Source organism: Lycorma delicatula, chromosome 13 (genome assembly GCF_047948215.1).
Source record: "Lycorma delicatula isolate Av1 chromosome 13, ASM4794821v1, whole genome shotgun sequence".
Classification (NCBI taxonomy): Eukaryota; Metazoa; Arthropoda; class Insecta; order Hemiptera; family Fulgoridae; genus Lycorma; species Lycorma delicatula.
Window position 1 is genome coordinate 22,660,706 of NC_134467.1, and position 20,869 is coordinate 22,681,574.

Genomic DNA, 20,869 nt, shown 5'->3' on the forward strand with positions numbered 1-20,869 from the left:
AAGTACTGTCCCTGTGTAATATGTATATCGCAAAAGAAAAAAGCTTGTGTTAGAAAAATTATACTTCACAAACTACTTTACGGAAAAGTAGTTTTATACCACATCAAACTCGTTCTTTTCAGCATTAATTTTTAAGTTTAATTTATAAGGAAATCTATAAGAATTTAGAAAATTAAATGTGTAAGTATCCTGCTTTTCCAATTGTGACACTCTCCAGTATCTCCACCACCCTAAAACTACCCTTAACAATTATGTAACCAGGAATGAAGTAGGATACCTACATAGAAGAGTACCAGAATAATTTAAAACAAGCCTTGGTATATCACAATGAGAAAGAAGACTAAAAGATCAGGAAAATTAATCTAAATCTAAAACCATCTAAACCTATATATTAAAAAAAATAATAATTCCAAACTGTTTTATCAAACATCAAATTATAAGACAGATATAAACAATCCTACTTTAAAATTAAAGGCAGGACGACAATAATGCCATAAAAGGCTTTAGATCAATAAGATTTTCTTTACTTGTTTAATGAATTTCTTTCTGTCAAATTAAAATAAATGAAGTCTTTCATGAAATTTTTTAAAAACCATAATGGAACAAGCTGTAAATGATACTTAACTGGATTTCTTTACTAACAGTGCATTAAAATTTCTCATATTATGCTGAAGCATTTCTAGACCAGATCGCAATTCATTGTAGTAGTTTTGCCATTTAATACATCACAGCTTAACATTAAATTCTAAAGACAGGAGTTTAGTAAGAAGACCTGAAGACTTAAGAGATTCCAAAAGTGAAAAGACTGTGTAAACAGTTGTCCAACTTGAATTTGATTAACTGGATAAATCCTTTTTAAACTAGTTCAATCAAATCAGTCATAAACTAAGACAACTCTAAACTACGACTCATAGAATTAATATAGAATTCATCTTCATGTGGTATTTTGCCTGTTGACAGGTCCCAGGCACCATTGTTGTCTCCATCTGTTTCTATACAGAATTAAACAAGAATAAATTGTCTTTTGTCCCAATCAATTGCTGAAGAATATTTATTATTCTAAGTTATTTGTCTCATAGTCTGAACTGTTCACAAATACAGCATATTTAAATAAAAAATGACGTGATTCCAAACCCAAACACTGTGTAACCATGCATGGTCAGTGAATGAGATTTGCGTATTTAAATATGTGTAATAGAGATTCAAATACTGGCCGCCAGATTCCAATTTAGTGTTAATATAAAATCTTAATTTAAGACTCAAAGAATATGATATCTATGCTACAAAGATATTTTGTTTTACAATTTAGCAAGACAGAATCCTTTATTTTTCCTGTTTAGCCTCTGGTAATTACCTTTCAGATAAAACTTCAGAGGATGATACGTATGAGTGTACTCAGTTCGACCATTACTGAGATGTGTAATAATTGAAACCCAATCACCAAAGAACACCGACATCCACGATCTAGTATTCAAATCCGTGTAAAAATAACTGACTTCACTAGGACTTGAACGCTGGAACTCTCGACTTCCAAATCAGCTGATTTGGGAAGACAGTCCTAAATAGCACTATAGTGTGCATTTCAGGATCTATCCACCATCGGCTAAGAACAATATTCTCTGATAAAAACAATTTGATGACTCAGGGGGTTTATGTAAGGGGATGAGTCCAGGGTGACCATGCACTTCAGAAGAATATGTACAACAAATGTAAGATGTTTTTCAGCAAAGTCTGAAAAAATCTACTTATCATGCTATATGAGAATTTGCAATCCCTAACGTAACTGTTTGGCGTGTGTTAAAACGTTTGCATTTCAGGTCATAATTGGTTACATGCCTTCATGTACGTGACACAAGAAAACGAAAAGATTTCTGTGTTATGCTCTTGGTTGATATGGAAGGTTATTACCATGGTTAATTTTTAGTGATAAAGCAAAATTTTATTTGTGTTTCACATCACAATGTTTGCATACAGGGAACTTGAAAATCCGCAAAAGACAGTACAGCTGGATTGACATTCATCAAAAGTTAGTTTTTATCGGTTTTTCTTATGAAAAATTATGGCATTTCTTTTTTGAAGTAAACACAATAACAGGGCATTCTTATCCTGAGATGCTGCAAGACTGACTATTTTTACTAGTAAACAAAGACTGAAGAATTAACTTTTCACTAAGATGGGGCCTCACCACATTGTTACAACCAAATTCGTTGATTTCTAAATAAAACATTGCCTCAAAGCTGGATAGGGCATACAGGAGCCCAAGACTTGGCACTGCACTTTTGGCCCCTGAGATACCCAGACACTACATGATGTGATTTTTTTCTTGCGGGATATATGAAACAAAGTGTTTATGTTCCAGCATTACCTGCCGATTTGGATAAACTAAAAACCAGGATCACAGCTACAATAATTTCTCCAACAGAAGACTGTCTGCAACACATTGCAAAACAATCTGCTACTGTCTTCATATTATCCGTGTAGACATTGGAGAGCACAAAGAACATACATAACTCTGTAAGTAGAATTTTAAACATTTCTGAATAGTATGTAAATTTTCTTGTAATTGTAACACATTTTTATAATGAGATATATATGTTTGAAATCAGGCCATTCATGCAGAATAAGCTGAACAGCTGAGGATATATAAAGCTGGGTCCATAAAATAAAAATATAAATAGGGGGATTGAACAGAATGAATGTTTGTTCACATACCATTTATATCGCTTCTATAATTTTTTTTTACTGTTTATCTCAATAAGCTATCACTTTTAAATAATCATAACATTATGACACTATAATAAATAAATAAAAATGACTTAATAATTAATCACCTTTTCCAATCAGATGACTAATTTGAACATCCAGCATACGTTCTGCTTTATCGCCTTTTCTTTCAATCAGTCTTAAAACAGCTACGAATGGTTTGACATCGCACAGTCTTCTATTCTCATCTAATAATTCTTCACTTTCCGACATGCTATTGATACACGAAAATACATACGATGATGCATCGTGCAGCATGCCATGTAATGGGTATTTACTCGCTTCTTCCCACAAATCCTAAGAAATAAAAAAAAACACATTTTTTATAAAATCACATAAATTCAATAAAATAAAAATTCATTATTTTTGTATAAGATAGCTTCATAAAGTTCCTCTAATATGTTTATCTTATAAAAACTATGTAGATTACCAAGCTTCACATAATATTTTCTTTCAGCAACTACAAATTTTTCCTAATGCTTATAAAGTTTTTGCAATGCAGTTTTTTTGCAAAAATATCAAAATAAACATGAAACATATTTGGATCATTACAGAGAATGTTGTAGTAAATCTTCACTGACATTCCAACTTATAATACTATTTCTTCAACAAACTCTTTACTTATTGCTTTGAAACCACTCAATTGTTACATCATACATTACAGTAGACAAACAAATAGTATAATCATTATCAATACTGTTAACACTTTTATAAAAAAACTATGCTTGCGTTTTGTCATTGATGTTTATTATCTGATTTTTTCAAGCAATATTAATAATCTCAAAATTTTGGTGGAAGGACCCGTCCTGAAAATTATAATATAAAAACACAGTAAATGTAAAAAAAAGAACAGCTGTCTGTGCTGGTTGAAAATGTTCTTCTGTTACATGTTGTATACATAAATAAAACTCATAGAATTCCGAGATATTTTCCTATATATTTACGATTTTAACTGCATAAATGCTTGTAATTCTCTCTATGTTTTTAACAATGTTAAACAACAGTGATTGAGGTTATATTTCTCTGTTGATAAAAAATTAAATAAAGTTGAAAATAACAAAAACACACAAGTCCGGCGACTAGTCTAATGTCCGAAGCCGGAATAATGCCACTACATTATAGAAGAGAGATCCTTTTACTAAGATATGCAGCAAATGTATGGGCTTTTCCTTCCCATATAAATAATAAATTTTTCATGAATCATCCTATGGCTGCAGTATATGAACGTCGTGCTACCTATTCCAGACCAGCCGGAATTAGGTACCACGAATTAAGAAGAAAACACGAAATTGCTATTCCTGAGACACTAGCAATTTCCACGAGAGAAATACCGCCATGGCTCTTGCCGGCGGTAAATACAAGGTTGGATCTCTCTCTCAGGGAGAAATAAAAAAGAAGCCAGCAGTGATCATCCAACAGGAATTTTTAGCCACCGTCAGTAACTATGAAGAACATATCAGAATTTATACTGACTGCTCTAAAACTGAAAATGGTGTTGGATGCTCCATATATGTAAGCCCATTGTTGGAAACTGCCAGATATGGCTAATGTTTATACGGCAGAACTTACTGCCATTCAGCAAGCTCTTCACTTCACAGAACATTACTGCGAAGAGAGACTGCTAATTTTTTCCGATTCTCTAAGTGCACTTATTGCAATTGGGAACAAAAACATTAAGGATGCCTAAATTTCAAACATCCAGTTCATTTTATATGTTTTAAATCAACTAGGACAACGATGCTTATTTGTATGGACTCCAGGGCATGCCGGTATTACAGGTAATGAGAGCGCAGACGAAGCAGCCAGAAAGGCAACAGTCTGCGATGATTTGGATGCATTTCCTGTAAGAGTGGCAGATGTTAAAAATTGTCTAACTAACGTAGTAAAAAACAAGTGGAATACTGAATGGAGGAGTTTTAAATACAAAATTAAACTCAGTAAAAACTTCTCCATATAAATGGAAAAGCGACGTGAAGTTGACTCGTCGAGAACAAGTAGCTGTGACCAGACTTAGAATCGGTCACACGCGATTAACAAATTCATATTTGTTAACCGGCGATGAGAGACCAATGTGCGGCGTTTGCAATAAAACACTTACAATTCAGCATCTAATAGAAGAGTGTACAATATATGAGGACCTCAGAAAGAGGTTCCGTCTAAGAAATGATATATTACTGCTGATTTAGCTAATGGAAATGAAAGAAAAATAGTTGCATATTTACATGCCAGTGGACTTCTTAAAAGTCTATAAAAATGGAAATTTTAAAGCTGTGTTAAAGAGTCTCTAAGAGGTAGTTTTATCCATATATGGGAGTCTCGAAGCGTGGCACGTATAGTAACGGGAGGTAGCCCTCTTGCCTAGGCCACCCTGGCTTGTCTGCATTCAAGAGCAGTGAGTCGGGGTGTGTTCAATGATGGCATGGGGAACCCTCAAGGGTGGACTGAGGGCGCGAGGCTATGGGTGGGCGCAATGCATGCCTGTAGCCTGTTTATATGGAGAGACAACTGCCACGGCATCCTGGCGCGACTGATATTCTGCTTAACGGCGGTTCTGGTCACCCCGAGGGTGCTATAATTAACAAATAATCGAGACAGGTATAACTGTCAATACCACTACTACTATCAATACCAATAATGGTATTGATAACTTGTATTTTTAATTTCATGGTTTTTTGAGAACCTTATCTCAAATTTTAATATCGGGGCCCTTTACACCCCGTAAGTGTTGTGCTTGTCTTTGTTATTTGTGTTTTAATGTTCTGTGTTGTTTGTGCTTTTAAATAAAATGTAAGGGCCCTTTACACCCTTGCATATGACGATCCTGATGGTGATACTAATTTATTTCTAAGAACGTGACTAGGGCTAATGACCTTAGTAGTCGATGCCCGGAAAAATTCAAGAAAAAAAATAATAAAAACAAGGCGGAACTGTGTTATGTTTTTATTTTAATCCTAAATTTGTTTTAATTTTATAAATAAAATTATCTTGGTAAGTTCATGTGATTTCCCTACTTAAAATAAATTTCTAACAAGTTAAGAGCATTATTTCATAATAGTTTATAATAATAATCAACCAGACCTATTCAAAGACTATATTTAAATTCTTACAATCTAAAATAGCTTTACTGCAAGAATTTTTAAAAAACTATTTTTACTTTTTACTAATCACAAAGTGAAAAAAATTTCTTCAATTTTCTAAATTAATGTCATCTCAAACAATAAATAACTTAATTTTTCATTTCATTAAATTTCCTTTTTCTTTTGCATTCTCTAATTACAATACTAATTTTTCCTGATCTACAATTATTTTTTAAAGATTCAATTTAGATTTATTTAAGATCTCATCGTAGACGCAATTTCAAATTTTTGTCTGTTACATTAGAAAAATTTGACAAAAATCTATCGGTTTTTTAGAAAGACTAATTATTTTATAAAACTTACACTCTTGTCAGCTGATAACTATAATGGGAGGGACCTCAACCTCAATCTCTTCAATAAAAAAGCATGGTGCATTGATTTTTTTGTTTGTTTGTTTGTTTGTTTGCTGTATGTACTCATATTTTATTTTGAATGAATCTCGCATATATAAAATCAACAAATACAATTTTTTCTGTTAAACGTTTTCATTAAAATCACATGTCAAGTAGACTCACTATCAAGATTCAACTAAATAAATAAATGAACTAAAAATTAAATTTTTTTTAAATTATAGAGCTTATTAAAGTGTCCAATAACCATTTGTATCGTGCAGCACTGAATTAAGACATAAACAAAGTTTAAAATAGAGCATGTATTAAATCTTTATTAATAAAAATAAAGTGATAAACCACATTGCATTAGGTTTTTTTTTTTTATTGTAATTAGTGTAACATCAATTTGTAGCTCAACCAAATAAATTAACACATTTGAGGAAATTTACTTTTTTAGAAACTGATCTGATTATTGGCCTTTTTTAATAATTTTCACTTCTACTAACTGTTAAATGGTTTTACAATGTCCAGCTGTTGATTTTAAAAATGTCTGGTCAATAAAAAATTTGAGAAACCTTTGTATAATTTAGTTATTTAAAAATATATAATAAAATAAATGGTACAAACCTCTTTAATTTCATGTAGCGTGGCATTTCGATTAGCTTCTAGTGGTATTAAGACTCCATTAGGCATAAGACAACTTAATTCGATTATTGTATCTTCAGTATTCGATAACCAGAAGTTGTACGCATATGATTTCGGAATATGAACCATGTTGTCAGTTTATAAATGTAGAAGACTTTATTATAAAGTCTTCTTTAATCAATAAACAGAAATCCTTATATACATATGTATATAATTATAAATAATCACGTATGTTTACATGTTAAAACTGTAAAAAAAAAAAAAGATAAAAACATAATGAACAAAAATGACAACTGGAAATTTTCAAGGAAAAATATTAGCTTGGAAATAAAAATGACATATCCACAATTAACATGTAATAAGTTAAAATCACCATATACTGTTAAAAATTTAACCATTTTTAACCTCACTTCATTTAAGTCAATATTTTTTATTTATTTTATTTAAATAGAAATTTACAAATCAAGAGTTAACTCTGATATCTTAATAGTTGATAAACCTGACTGACTGTTCATGTAACTAAACACAATACTTTGGCTTATGAGAAATTTTAATATCGTGTGCTTATCCTGTGTCCCTTTTTTATAATTATTAAACCTTTGAAAAATAAAATAAAAAATTTTCCCATCAATTTAAATAAAATTAAAAAATTATCTTATCATGAACAATCTATCATGAATCTTTAAATACTATAAAATAACATATTATAGACAATAATTTCATGTAAAGTTTAAAATTATTTATAAACTAAGAGTTATGTGAAATAGTTATTGAAATAAATTAGAAGGCGTAATTACATTCAATAATTCACCAACATTTTTTTGAAAAAATCTAAAAACAGCCATTTCAACTGTGAAACAATCATAATCAGTAGACACTAAGGGAAAGTGTACATAATAAAATAAGTAAATGATAAAAGAAGATAAAATAATGATAATAACAGACAGGAAAGAAAACACCCAAAAAGAGAAATGTTGCTTCATGTGGGTAGTCTGTTAAAAAAAAAACAGACAATTCATAATACTTTTGATAAACTTCTTATATAAATGAAGACTTTAATTGATTTAATACTATATAAAATACAAACCGCCACAACGCAATAGTTAGATAAGTTAAATTTACATTATTAATTTCCAAAAATTGTTTTTGCAGCATCCTGCATCTTTAGTTCCAATTAAATTCTATATTTTTAAATATTAAACTTATTATCTCTTAATAATTTATCATTTTGTTCTGGAAATTATATTTTCCATTATTAAATTTGAAATAATATTGTAAACATGTGTTTATTACTTATGCTGTCCAGTGCTGGAATCTCTCACACATTAAGGACTAAGTTTGTACATTCTAGTACAATCAGTAATGTCCTGTACATTCGAGTACTGGACAGCACAAGTATACTCATATTTACATAATTTAAAATTTGAAAATAGAAAATATAATTTCCACAACAAAATGACAAATTATTAAAAAATAATGAAATTTAATACCAACTGAAGATACAGAATACCATGAAAACCAGTTTTTTTTTCTTCAGTCATTTGACTGGTTTGATGCACTTCTCCAACATTCACTATCTAGTGCTAGTCGTTTCATTTTGGTATACCTCCTACATCCTACATCCCTAACAATTTGTTTTACATATTCCAAACGTGGCCTGCCTACACAATTTTTTCCTTCTACCTGTCCCTCCAATAATAAAGCGACTATTCCAGGATGCCTTAATATGTGGCCTACAAGTCTGTCTCTTCGTTCAGCTATATTTTTCCAAATGCTTCTTTCTTCATCTATTTGCCGCAACCCCTTTTCATCTGTCACTTTATCCACCCATCTGATTTTTAACATTCTCCTATAGCACCACATTTCAAAAGCTTCTAATCTTTTCTTCTCAGATGCTCCGATCATCCACATTTCAGTTCCATATAAGACACTCCAAACGTATACTCTCAAAAATCTTTTCCTGACATTTACATTAATTTAAAACCAGTATTTAAATTAATCGAAAACTAGTCATTGGAAATTAATAAGTTAGGTTTAAGTTAACTAACTACGGTGCATTACTGAATTTTTTAGGGTGCAAAAAAATGCCGGACTATGATTCAAACCCACATCTGGCTGGAAGGCAGATATGCTACCACTTATAAAAACAAGTAATAACTTATTTGTTTATCAAACAATATTTTTTTTATTATTTTTCCTTTTTTATTTATTTACTTTATTATATATGCAGTTTTCCTCAATGTCTAATAATGACTGTTTAAAATTGAAATGTCCATATGGTTTTAGATTATAAGTAACATTTTTTCTTAAATTTACTTAAGAGTATTTTCTAGATTTTATTAAGATTAGATTTTTCAAATGAATTTTTTCTCTCTCTAGTAGGCCAGTGTTTATCAAATTTTATATTTTTAAACAAAGCAAGAAGTAAGATAATAAAATTCTTTCTTAATACTTATGTTCAATGATTGCGCCAAGTATTTCAGACCATGAAATGTTTCTTTCAATTTTTGCAAACAATGCAGTGAGAAAATATGTTTAATTATAAACTGAAATGGTTTGTGTAAAATCTATAAAGTGAGTTTTTAATGGCATAATTTATACTAAGTGGTCAAACAGTCAGATTCAATAATCTTACTGTTACTTATATCCATACTATATAATTTACGACTTTCTCTCTACCTGCACTTTAAAATATTTTTTTTAAACAGGATTGTATCTTCACCTGTAGTTCATCTATTTTAAAAGTAACACTTGCATTTAAATACATTAATATAAACTAGACTGTTGATATAACAAATTTAGTGATCTTTTTTCCCTTCTACTGTTAAAGAAAACTATTTTTTCTGTAATTCAATGCAGAAGAAATAACTTGTAATAGAATGCATGGATTAGATAATGTAATATAGAGTTAAGGCAACAAAGAAGCAGAGAATCTATGAAAAAGTGACCAATTGGATGTACAAAAATTGTTTATCAATACCTTTCTCTATATATTCTGATATCTATTTCCATCTAAACACTTGTTTTATTACATGTCTACCCCTCAAATTGAAAAATCATGTTCTGAAAAAAGCAATAGACATCAAGGAAATTTTTCCTCAATGTTTATCATTTGAAAAGTCACAACAGTGGGAACTAATGGTTGTTATTAACACTGGAATTATTTTAAGTTTTCTCAAACAATTAATGACTTTTTTGAATGTATGAAAAGTCTGTTCTTGCAAATTAAATTAAACTGATTCCAATGACATCTAATGGTCACCCTTCTTGAGATCTGGTAAGATCTCTTATTATCTGATAAGATAATAACTGCTGTATTTACGGGTTGGAATACATATTTTCATTTTAAATCTGTATTACAAATATTAGTTTTTAGTAATGGTGGCTTATTTTTGCATTAAAATATATTAACAGTTAAAATTATATTCACAGTTAATTTTAGTAAAAAAATCATTCATATTTCAATAATAATAGTTTTAAATCGCTATTAGTGATAATGAGAATGACTGAACAATTTAGGTTCATTGATTATAACAGAAATAAGACATTCTTAACATTCCAAGCTAATTAATTAATACTGACAGCTCAGCATAAACGATAGTTGCTACACGTTTAACTTTATCATACATATGAGTCAGTTCATAAAATTATCAAACTTTTTTCTCATGCAAACATATTATTATTATTATGCTTTTATGGCCAACATGGGACCACTTAAGTCAATTTTAGTTGGATCTTTTCTGAGAAAAGCGTGTTATTTTACTCTTCCGAGCTGCCCAGTATTTCTTCATCCGTTCAGATTTTCTTTTCTTTTCTTCATCCGTAAAGATTTTTTCTTTTCTTCATCCGTAAACACCCTCTTCGTTGTATTTTGTCTGTCTTTTGTTTAAATCTAATGCTTTTGTCTTTTAGCTTTGTAATTTTTCCAGTTTTATTCTGTAGGTCGGTCAGGGAAATTCCCAATTCTTTCATATCTTCTCTAATTTCTTTGATCCATCCTACTTCTAGCTTTTGGAACCAGAGCTTTTCAATGATATTTCTTGACAGTCTTCTTTCCGGTGTCCTTATGAGATGACCAAAGAAAGAGATTCTTTTTTTCCGCATAGTATCAGTAACAGGCTCTATTTCTCGATACACCACCTCAGTTGGCACAATCCACCATTGGCCTTCTTTTTGGTGTTTTTTATTGATACACGTTCTGACAATTCTTCTCTCTATTTTCAGAATTTTTTCAATTCGGTTTTTCTGAGTGATTTTGAAAAGGGTCTCGCTTCCGTAGGTGACTACTGGCTGTACTACAGTTTTATAATGTTTAAGTTTTGTTTTAGCAGAAAGGCATTTTTTGTTATATGTTGACCGAGTTAATTTTTGGGATTTAATCATTTTATTTGTCCTGTTTTGCCATGTCACTTTTTCATTTAAATTATAAGTTATTATTTCCCCTAGATATTTAAATTGTTTTACTATTTTAATTTTCTGATTGTTTACCGTAATGTGCTCTATTACCAGAGGATCTATGGCCATTAGTTCAGTTTTTTCGAAAGAGATATGAAGCCCTATCTTTTGTGCTAGGTTTTGAAGGCTCATGATTTGTGTTTTGGCTTCTTGAATATTATTTGCTAAAAGAGCGAGGTCATCTGCAATTCCTAGGCAATTTAGTGTGATGGAGTTTTTCTTAGTACCCATTTTTATATTTTTGGGATTTATTTCATACCATTTTCTCATGACAAATTCGAGGGCGCAGTTAAAAAGGAGTGGTGAGAGGCCGTCTCCTTGCCTCATATTGGTTAAAGTTAATTTTATCATGTTTACGAGTTTAGGGTGAAGGCCCAGGTTTCTCAGAATATTCAGCATGGATGGTCGGTGTATACAATCATAGGCTCTTTTAAAGTCGACGAAGGTGATTATTAGTTGTTTTTTCCGTCTTTTATATAAGTCCATCATAAGTTTTAGGGATATTATTTGCTCCGGGCAACCTCTCCATGGCGGGCAACCTCTCCATGGCCTAAATCCCCCTTGGTATTCCCCAAGTTCCAGTTCAAGTTGGTCTTTGCATCGGTTGTATATGATTCTCGACAGGATTTTGTATGTGCAATCCAGGAGAGATATGCCTCTGTAGTTTTCTGGATTAGTTTTATCCCCTTTTTTATGTAATGGATGAATGAGGGCTGTGGTCCAGTGTTCTGGAAGTTTTTCTTCGTTCCATATATTCACGAGGCATAGATGTAGAGAAGTTTTGACTGAATAAACTGATGAATGTTTCCAGAGTTCTGCGTAAAGCTGGTCTTCTCCGCTTGCTTTGTAGTTTTTTATTTCATTTAAGGCTGCGAGAACTTCTTGAATTGTTGGCGGGTTGATATTTAACGGTGAAGTTTTAACTGGAGTTTCAGTGTCAATCTCAAAAAGCTCTGGGGAGTCGTCACAGTTGAGGAGTCTATTGAAGGTTTCTGCCAAAATTTCAGCATTTTCTTTATTGGTGTGGGCCATATTTCCTTTTTTTCCTCTCAGCATAAGGGTGGGTGGTTCATATCTTTGAAGAGCCTAACCAAAAATTTTATAATAGTCTCGGGAGTTAGTTTTCTTGGAACTTTCTTCTATTTGCTGAATCAAGTTTTTTGGGCTTGTCGTTTGGTTCCTCTTATAATTTTCAGCAAACATATATTATAAGTCATGTGGTTGGCATTATTACGTAGTTTAGGAACAAACAATCTCCCCCCCAACCTGGATGTTCTATGGAAATTAATTATCACATAGTATCCATTCACAGTAATGTTTGGTGCCTTCAGTGATTTTTGTGATGTGACATGACTTACACGTACAAAGAATTGCCGTAAATAGGTTTGACAAAAAGTTTATAAAAAATAATAATTGAAAAGGCCTAACAGAGGGGATTCTCTTTGCTGCACCCAATCCTATTAGTAGTCCAGGTCTTACAAGAGGTCAAGAATCTACCGAAGACAATGCTCATTAAGAAGGGATTGACGCCAAAGGATACATCTCATATTGTTCAAGCGAATGATTCGGTGAGGTCAAGCGAATGTTTAATAGTTCATGACATAGCAGAAGTGACTGGGATTTCAGTCATTTCATGTCATGAAACTATAAATGATAAATCAGGAATGTGTCATGTTGTCACCAAGTTTGTTCTGAAATTCCCAACACAAGAACAAAAACACAATTCAGAAACTTTTGAATCATGCTAATGATGATGAAACCTTCTTGTCGGTAATAACTGCCAATAAGACATGAGTGTACAGGTATCATGTAGAAACAGCCTCAATCATTGCAGTGGGTCAGAAAATTGCCATCAACAAAATTCCCAGAATGTCTTCTGGGAAGGCGTTAGAAGTAATGATTCTTAAAATTGAATTTTAGGATGTTGAAGGAAAAATATTCATAAAAATAAGGAGAGTACCTTGAAGGAGATTAATTATATTATAATGCTTTTAATTCAATAAATTTTTTTTTAACACATTTGTTCATTATAGAATTACACTTTTAGTGTATTTTGCTGAACATTTTAAAATTCTGATTATATGTTAAAACTGTATCTTGGTAGTTAAATTTTAATTTCCATAATAATGTTTATTAAATATTCATTAAATGGTACTAGTTAATGTAATTATTTAAACTCCTTCCACAGGAAGATTGTTTAATATACCACAGCTAACAATAACTAATGAGGAAAAATCATTTATAGAGAATGATTAAAAGAGGACTACAACCTTGAAAAACTGGATGAGGTATCATTTTGTAACAAAAAATAAAAAAATTTCCGAACAACAGTCGCTTTGTTTGATGTGAATGCAATTGGTGATATGGGAGATATCCCACCTGAAATGGATTTCTTGCAAAATTTGACGAAATTGGGCTCATCCATCCGTGGATGGATGAGCCCATCCATGGGCCCTGGGAAATCCATCCAATCTCACTTCTATTTCTGTGCAAAGATTCAACTTTTGAATTCTACAAAATTAAGATGGAAGAAAACTTCACAAATTTGGAGAATGAAATGGCTGTGCCATTTGGCCAGTTCAATTATTCCAATGTTTTGGAAAAAGATTAATAATGAAATTCCACTTACAAACAGTAGAGTCCATATCATCTAAATGGAACTGCAGAATGAGAAAATTCACAAGGATAGCTTCACAAGGTATCCTAGGGCAAACTTCTGTGATGTGATAGTTTGATTTTCACCACGCTCACAAAGGGGCGTCTGTGTCTTATTCCATTTATACAGAAAATAGGAGCACCTACCATGCTGAATTAAATTACGCCTACATGGGCCTAATTTCTAATGTAATATCCTCAATAAAAACAGGAAATTCTTCCTTATTTAAGTCGAGGTATAGTCTCAGCAGTCACAATATTTTCATAATTCTTTGCTCCAATAAATTCCAGTCCACATAAATATTTTTAAAACTACATCTAACATCATAGAAAGAGGATTCTGAAGGCATTGTGAAGGTGAATTTTGTAAAAAGTGATCCTTCTGTAGTAAGAATAATCTTACAAAATTCAAAATTCGGTACTTACGTATTAACGCCACCACAGCTACAGCTTTATTTAAAAACAAAGTAGTCAATGGATTTTGGTGGAAAATGAGCCAATATAGAGTTTAACATAGATTCAAAACAGTCTATCTATTAATTTTAACAAATGGTTATTTATATTTATTTATTTTATAAATATAATTTAACCAAACTTAACCTTCACTCGCTAACCTTGACTAATTAACAGGAGTGTTTAGATTATTTAAATAATAAATAATTGCAATAATTACTGAATTTATTAAATAAATACTCAAAAATTACGGTATTAATTAATCAAGGTTAGCGAGCGAAGCGAGCGTAGGTTATATTTGGTTATAAATATAATTTATAAAATAAATAAATATAAATAACCATTTATTAAAATTAATAAAGAGACTGTTCATTTTCCAGTAGCTGCGGTGGCGTTAATACGTAAGTACCCAAAATTCTGATATTAATTTTCAACCAAACATCTCAATATATCATGTAAATTATTAAAACTTTTCTGGATAGATAAATGAAAAATGATAGTGATGATTCCATACTGAGGTGTCAAAAAAGCATACTTAAAAGATGATTAGTTAATTTTTTGTTTTAGCAAAAAAAAGGTGTTAGAACTGTGATTGCAAGTTACAAAATATAATATATTTAAAAAAAAAAACATTACTAGCTTAAGTAAAGCTAATAAGGGTAAAACTCCACTAAATGCCAAACAGATATTGTTGATGATGTATACGTTTCTCAGAACTCGCAAGATGGCATCAGTTTAGTTGATGGCATTAGAGAATAAATCTGGCGATTGATAGGTAACAGAATAAACAAGATATTTATATTTTTTAAATGTTAATATATTTAGATATTCAATTTTTTTTTTTTTTTTGTCTTCAGTCATTTGACTGGTTTGATGCAGCTCTCCAAGATTCCCTATCTAGTGCTAGTCGTTTCATTTCAGTATACCCTCTACATCCTACATCCCTAACAATTTGTTTTACATATTCCAAACGTGGCCTGCCTACACAATTTTTCCCTTCTACCTGTCCTTCCAAAATTAAAGCGACTATTCCAGGATGCCTTAGTATGTGGCCTATAAGTCTGTCTCTTCTTTTAACTATATTTTTCCAAATGCTTCTTTCTTCATCTATTTGCCGCAATACCTCCTCATTTGTCACTTTATCCACCCATCTGATTTTTAACATTCTCCTATAGCACCACATTTCAAAAGCTTCTAATCTTTTCTTCTCAGATACTCCGATTGTCCAAGTTTCACTTCCATATAAAGCGACACTCCAAACATACACTTTCAAAAATCTTTTCCTGACATTTAAATTAATTTTTGATGTAAACAACTTATATTTCTTACTGAAGGCTCGTTTAGCTTGTGCTATTCGGCATTTTATATCGCTCCTGCTTCGTCCATCTTTAGTAATTCTACTTCCCAAATAACAAAATTCTTCTACCTCCATAATCTTTTCTCCTCCTATTTTCACATTCAGTGGTCCATCTTTGTTATTTAAGATATTCAATAAATAAATAAAAAATTAATTACATTATTAAAATGGCATCAATTTACCTCAATATGTGTCACAAAACACTTTTCCAAACACACTTGGCAATCAATTTGATCCAATTCCTTATGCTATCTACCCTGAGATTTAATATTTTAAGGTTAATTGGATGAGGTTAGCGAGCAAAAAAAGCATTCCGTTATGCTAATATTGTATGAAGTACACGGAATCGTTAGTTACCTAACCTTAATCTAAAATTTTACCTTAAGCTTGAATTACAAGGATAAAATGTGATAATGATGTGCTGTCAACTAACCAAAAGTAATCTGTTACTAGATGACTAATGCCATCTACAAGAGACTTATAAAACTGAGATGTGTTTGTAGCAGATGAAGTACATCTGCTGGGCATTTAATGTTGTTTAACAACAGTAATGTTTTAAATAATCTTAAAGCACTAATTTTTTTTTTTAAATAAAAAATAAATATAAAAGTTATATTAAATAAACAATCCCACATCACAATATATCTAACATTTTTGCCAAAATTAATAGGTATTAAAAAAAAACTTCTGCAGGCACACAGGTTTTGATAAAAAAAATAATAAAAATGACATTGATTTTATGGAAATCATTATCATAAATCTAGTTGTATTATCATGGGAATTTCCAACCCAAAATATTATAAAATTCATAAAATACAAATGCTGAATAAGAAGAGATAAAAACAAATCTCATTATTAAAGGCAATTTACAAAATAAAATGCACTATAACAGCTACATCTAAGCAAAAAATTCCTTCCGCATTAATAAACATTGACTTGTATAATACATTTCTAATACACTATGAACATATAATGAAATAACATATAAATACAAAAAGTTTACAAAAGAAACATAATAATTTTTACAAAATTTATTTTTAGCAGTGTAAACAACCAGTATAATTAAAACTGTCATATATGTTTAACTATACAGCAGCTCTCCCATAATAACAGAATTAAAAAATGGGAAATCTATGTGCTTGAATATTCTTTTTTTACAATAGTATTTTCTGAATGTCTGTGAAGTAATAAAACCCAAACATTCACTGTGTAACAAAAGATATTTGTTACAATGAACAGTTTGTTTATGTGACAGTAAAGAAACTGAAAGACTGCTTATATCACTTTAGACTAATTTCTTATAAAACAATCAGTAAAAAATAAACTGCTGTTGCACATAAATTTCTTATAAATATTACAAAATCATAGAATTTTATTTTTAAAGTTAATTTTTTCAAATGTTTATTCTAAAGAATTACTTATGTACACTAACAAAAGCGTATTCAATAAAATAAATTGAATAATACTAAAGTAACAGCAAATAGCTAAGGTTCCATCTCAAGAAAAAGTTACTTAAAAAAATAATTTTATGTCTAATTTAAGATATGCAAGAATAAAGATATGCTTATAAAGTGGTGCATATAACATGATCTATTTTCTATGTAAACGTTTCAATCTATATACTCAATACCAAAAATAAACTATTTTAGTAATTAAAAAATTAACAAACCTATACTAACACTTCCTTTAAAAATAATTGTAAAAGATAAAAGTAACAAGGTTTAAAATCTTTCAAGAATAAGAAATCCTTTATTTGTATTTTAATACTAGGCAATAACAGTATTAAAATACACAAATCCTATGGACTTGGTGATAATAGTATTTCAATTCATCATTTACATACAATTAAATAAATGTTTAAAAAATAAAATAACTTTGCAAAGTAAAATAAGTTATTTTCATTAGCAAATTTATAATTTAGATGTAAGAACATCAACATGATAAGTTACTTTTTGCGATTAACAGTTGATTTACTTACCGTAAACAAACGCCCAGCGCAATCATGGACGTGAATAATAGGTTTTTTCCAGTAATAAAACTGATATAATCAGCTAGTGTTATTATTATTGGTTTAATAGGTTATATTATATTATGTAGACAATGCAATTAAACAATACAAATAATCAACAATGTAAGTCTTCAATTCACCATTATTTTTGAAAAATTACTAACCTACTACACACACAAACAATAAGTAATATTTACGCAAGTTAGTCTTAACAAATTAACTGAAAGAACAACCGAACGCATAGTCCATAAAAGCCTACCCCCAACTGTCAAAAGCTAACTTCAAACTTACTTCAGAAGGAAATTACGAAATTTATTACTGAAATAAGTAATTTTATCATATTCGCAGCTCATCCACATTCAACAACAATATATAATTACTTGATTGAATAAGGATAAAATAAATGTAATATTTTCATTACAAACACAAAGACAACTGACAAGTAGACGCCATTTTGAGATTAAAAGTAATTGTACCAGGTTGACCAAATTTAAAACTAAAGTTTAATTTTGAAAATTCGTTATGTTTTAATTCTGAAAATTTATCAACGAATAACATTTCTTCCCAATAATCCTTTTTTTTACATCAGAACTTAAAATAAATAAAATAGATTTTTTGTTTATTTCTTTTGTTGTAATAGTTTTTCATCAAGTTAACGGTTTCATTCATCGATTATGGTTTTTAAGTAATAAAAAAAGGTAGTATTTAAAATAATAAGTGGACTATTAAAATTACATTATTTATTTTTAATAATGTATATAAATTAGCTTATCGATAACAGACTAGTCTCCTGATTACAAAAACCATATTTTTCTCCTTTAAATAAGCCAAACTTTATTAAATAAATTTATTTGTATTTTTTTTTTGTCTTCAGTCATTTGACTGGTTTGATGCAGCTCTCAAAGATTCCCTATCTAGTGCTAGTCGTTTCATTTCGGTATACCCCCTACAATCTACATCCCTAACAATTTGTTTTACCATTTGTATTTATAAAAAATTATTATTACATATTTAACTACACTTCGCGTTGGTATTAAATTTGGGCTATAAATGTTATGGTCTTTTACTGTGAGTTTACAACTTTTAAGTTTTATTTTTTCTTGCTAATTCCTGCATTATTTGACCAAAGTTGTTATAAGAAGTAATTTATCCCAATAAAAGTACGATAATACCATACTTAAAGACTGCACTAATTACAGTTCACAAATAAATAAAGATTATTTATTTGAAGTTAAGTAACTTACTAGCGACCACTGTTATTCAAACAATAATGTTTTAATAGATTAGTTAAAAGTACTCTAATTTTAATAAAAATTTAAATTGATTAACTCTAAGTACTATACATTAAATTAATAAATACTATTCTTTAAGGGTTATTAGTTTATAAATACTTATACTGTAGTTAAAATGATTTTTTTATTATTTTACATTCATGTACAGATGAGACTGTTAATATTACATTTATTTATCTTATATACTTCACGTTTCAACAGCTGTATTATACTTCTGAGAGAGAAAAAACTGTGGTGTAAAAGATAAATTAATGTAATTTCATTCATAACATATACTCTGATTAACAATTTAATATCCAATCAATTTAGGGTAGTTAAATAATGACAGCATTGTTCCATTATTTAAATTACATTTTTATAACTTTTCATTATTTTTTAATTATATGTAATCACTGACTTGCTTTAATTCTTAAATCACAGTGTAGAACCAGATCTAATTGTTGTTGTAGTAATTTATTTTTAATATTAAAACCTGTATGTAACGTTCAGAATTTATGAATCTTCAGTCATTTTGAAAACGATTAATTTTTTTTAGAAAATGTTAATTATTGCTGCAAGATAATATTCTTCAAACAAATATGGGATTAGATTTAATCCCCTAAATACAATTTTGCAAATATCACAATATTTTTTTTTACGCTTTGTTTTGCAAACTGAATTACAGATTGGCCACAAAGTCTCTTTGCATATAAAGAAATAAACATGACAGCAGTTCATGTCAAGTAGTTCATATTTTTACAGATAAAACTTACTCACTCCATTTCTCTGCACAAAGTTTTGTAAAGCTGTCTCTGACAGCAGTTTCAGGACTTTTAGGTGGCCACTGATTTTCAAAGAAAGTCAATACCAAACCATTGCTCTTTAAAATCTTGATTTAAAAAGTTCCCTATCAACTGAGCTTAATGCACTGGAACTCAAATTAGCTAAAAAATATTAATTAATTCCACACCAATCAACTGAAGCTAACGAATAAAATATTTTTCAAGCTTGTTAATGTATGAAATGCTGTTAACACTTTTTTTGAAATAGTATACTACTATCAGATGCATTTCAGATATCGCTGAATATAAATATATATAAATGGTTTCTTTTAGCCCCTTTCTAGATTCCTTCCATTATTATATTTTCTACTACTTTCTTCTTAATTGGCAGGAATCTATTACTCAGGTCTGTTATAACAGTTTTGTTACAATATATATGTGTAATTATGACATGATCTAAATAATATATTAAATGCTTATTTATGTAATATTTTGTTTTTAACCCTTCATGTGTGATTGCTGTAAGTCTGTAATTGGAAAAAATTATTATTTCTTGTGATTCTACTCAATATGCTGGCTTACCTCCATATATAACATTCTGAAAGATTTTTTTCATTTAGATTCAGTTCTGAATTGAAATGTTGCATATGCAGTTGTTTTTGATAGTGACATGTCAATTGGTATCAAATCTGCTACTAAACAACTGATCTATAAAGCAATTTTCTTTGGAAAGTTTTTTTACATTAAATAGTGGAAATCCATAATATTTGTAGTATTTTCTTTATATTTAACGAGTTTGATGCGTGCAAGAAAAATAAGTACAATGGTTGGGTGAGTGTATTGGTTCATGTTTAAATGCCAGGTATACATGTAGGAAACCATTTATAATTCATCATTATAAATTATATGGTGTATATTGCTTTACTTTTTAATGAGGTAAAATGCTTTTGATTATGAAAGCATTACAGATAGCCATGATGGAGTGGTAGTGCTTTTACCTTTCATCTTGAA

General features: G+C 29.9%; 1 protein-coding gene across 1 annotated transcript in view; it reads right to left on the reverse strand.

The window, feature by feature from the left end:
- Pi3K92E (phosphatidylinositol 3-kinase 92E) overlaps positions 1-18,245 on the reverse strand; it is an 83,125-nt gene extending 64,880 nt beyond the window's left edge. The window contains exons 1-3 of the mRNA XM_075381413.1: positions 17,776-18,245; positions 6,860-7,124; positions 2,832-3,060 (exon numbers count right to left, since the gene is read on the reverse strand). Of these exons, the coding sequence (XP_075237528.1) occupies positions 2,832-3,060; positions 6,860-7,006 (376 nt within the window). The 5' untranslated portion in view covers positions 7,007-7,124; positions 17,776-18,245. The remainder of the gene's footprint in view (positions 1-2,831; positions 3,061-6,859; positions 7,125-17,775) is intronic.
- Between the last annotated feature and the right edge of the window lie 2,624 nt (positions 18,246-20,869).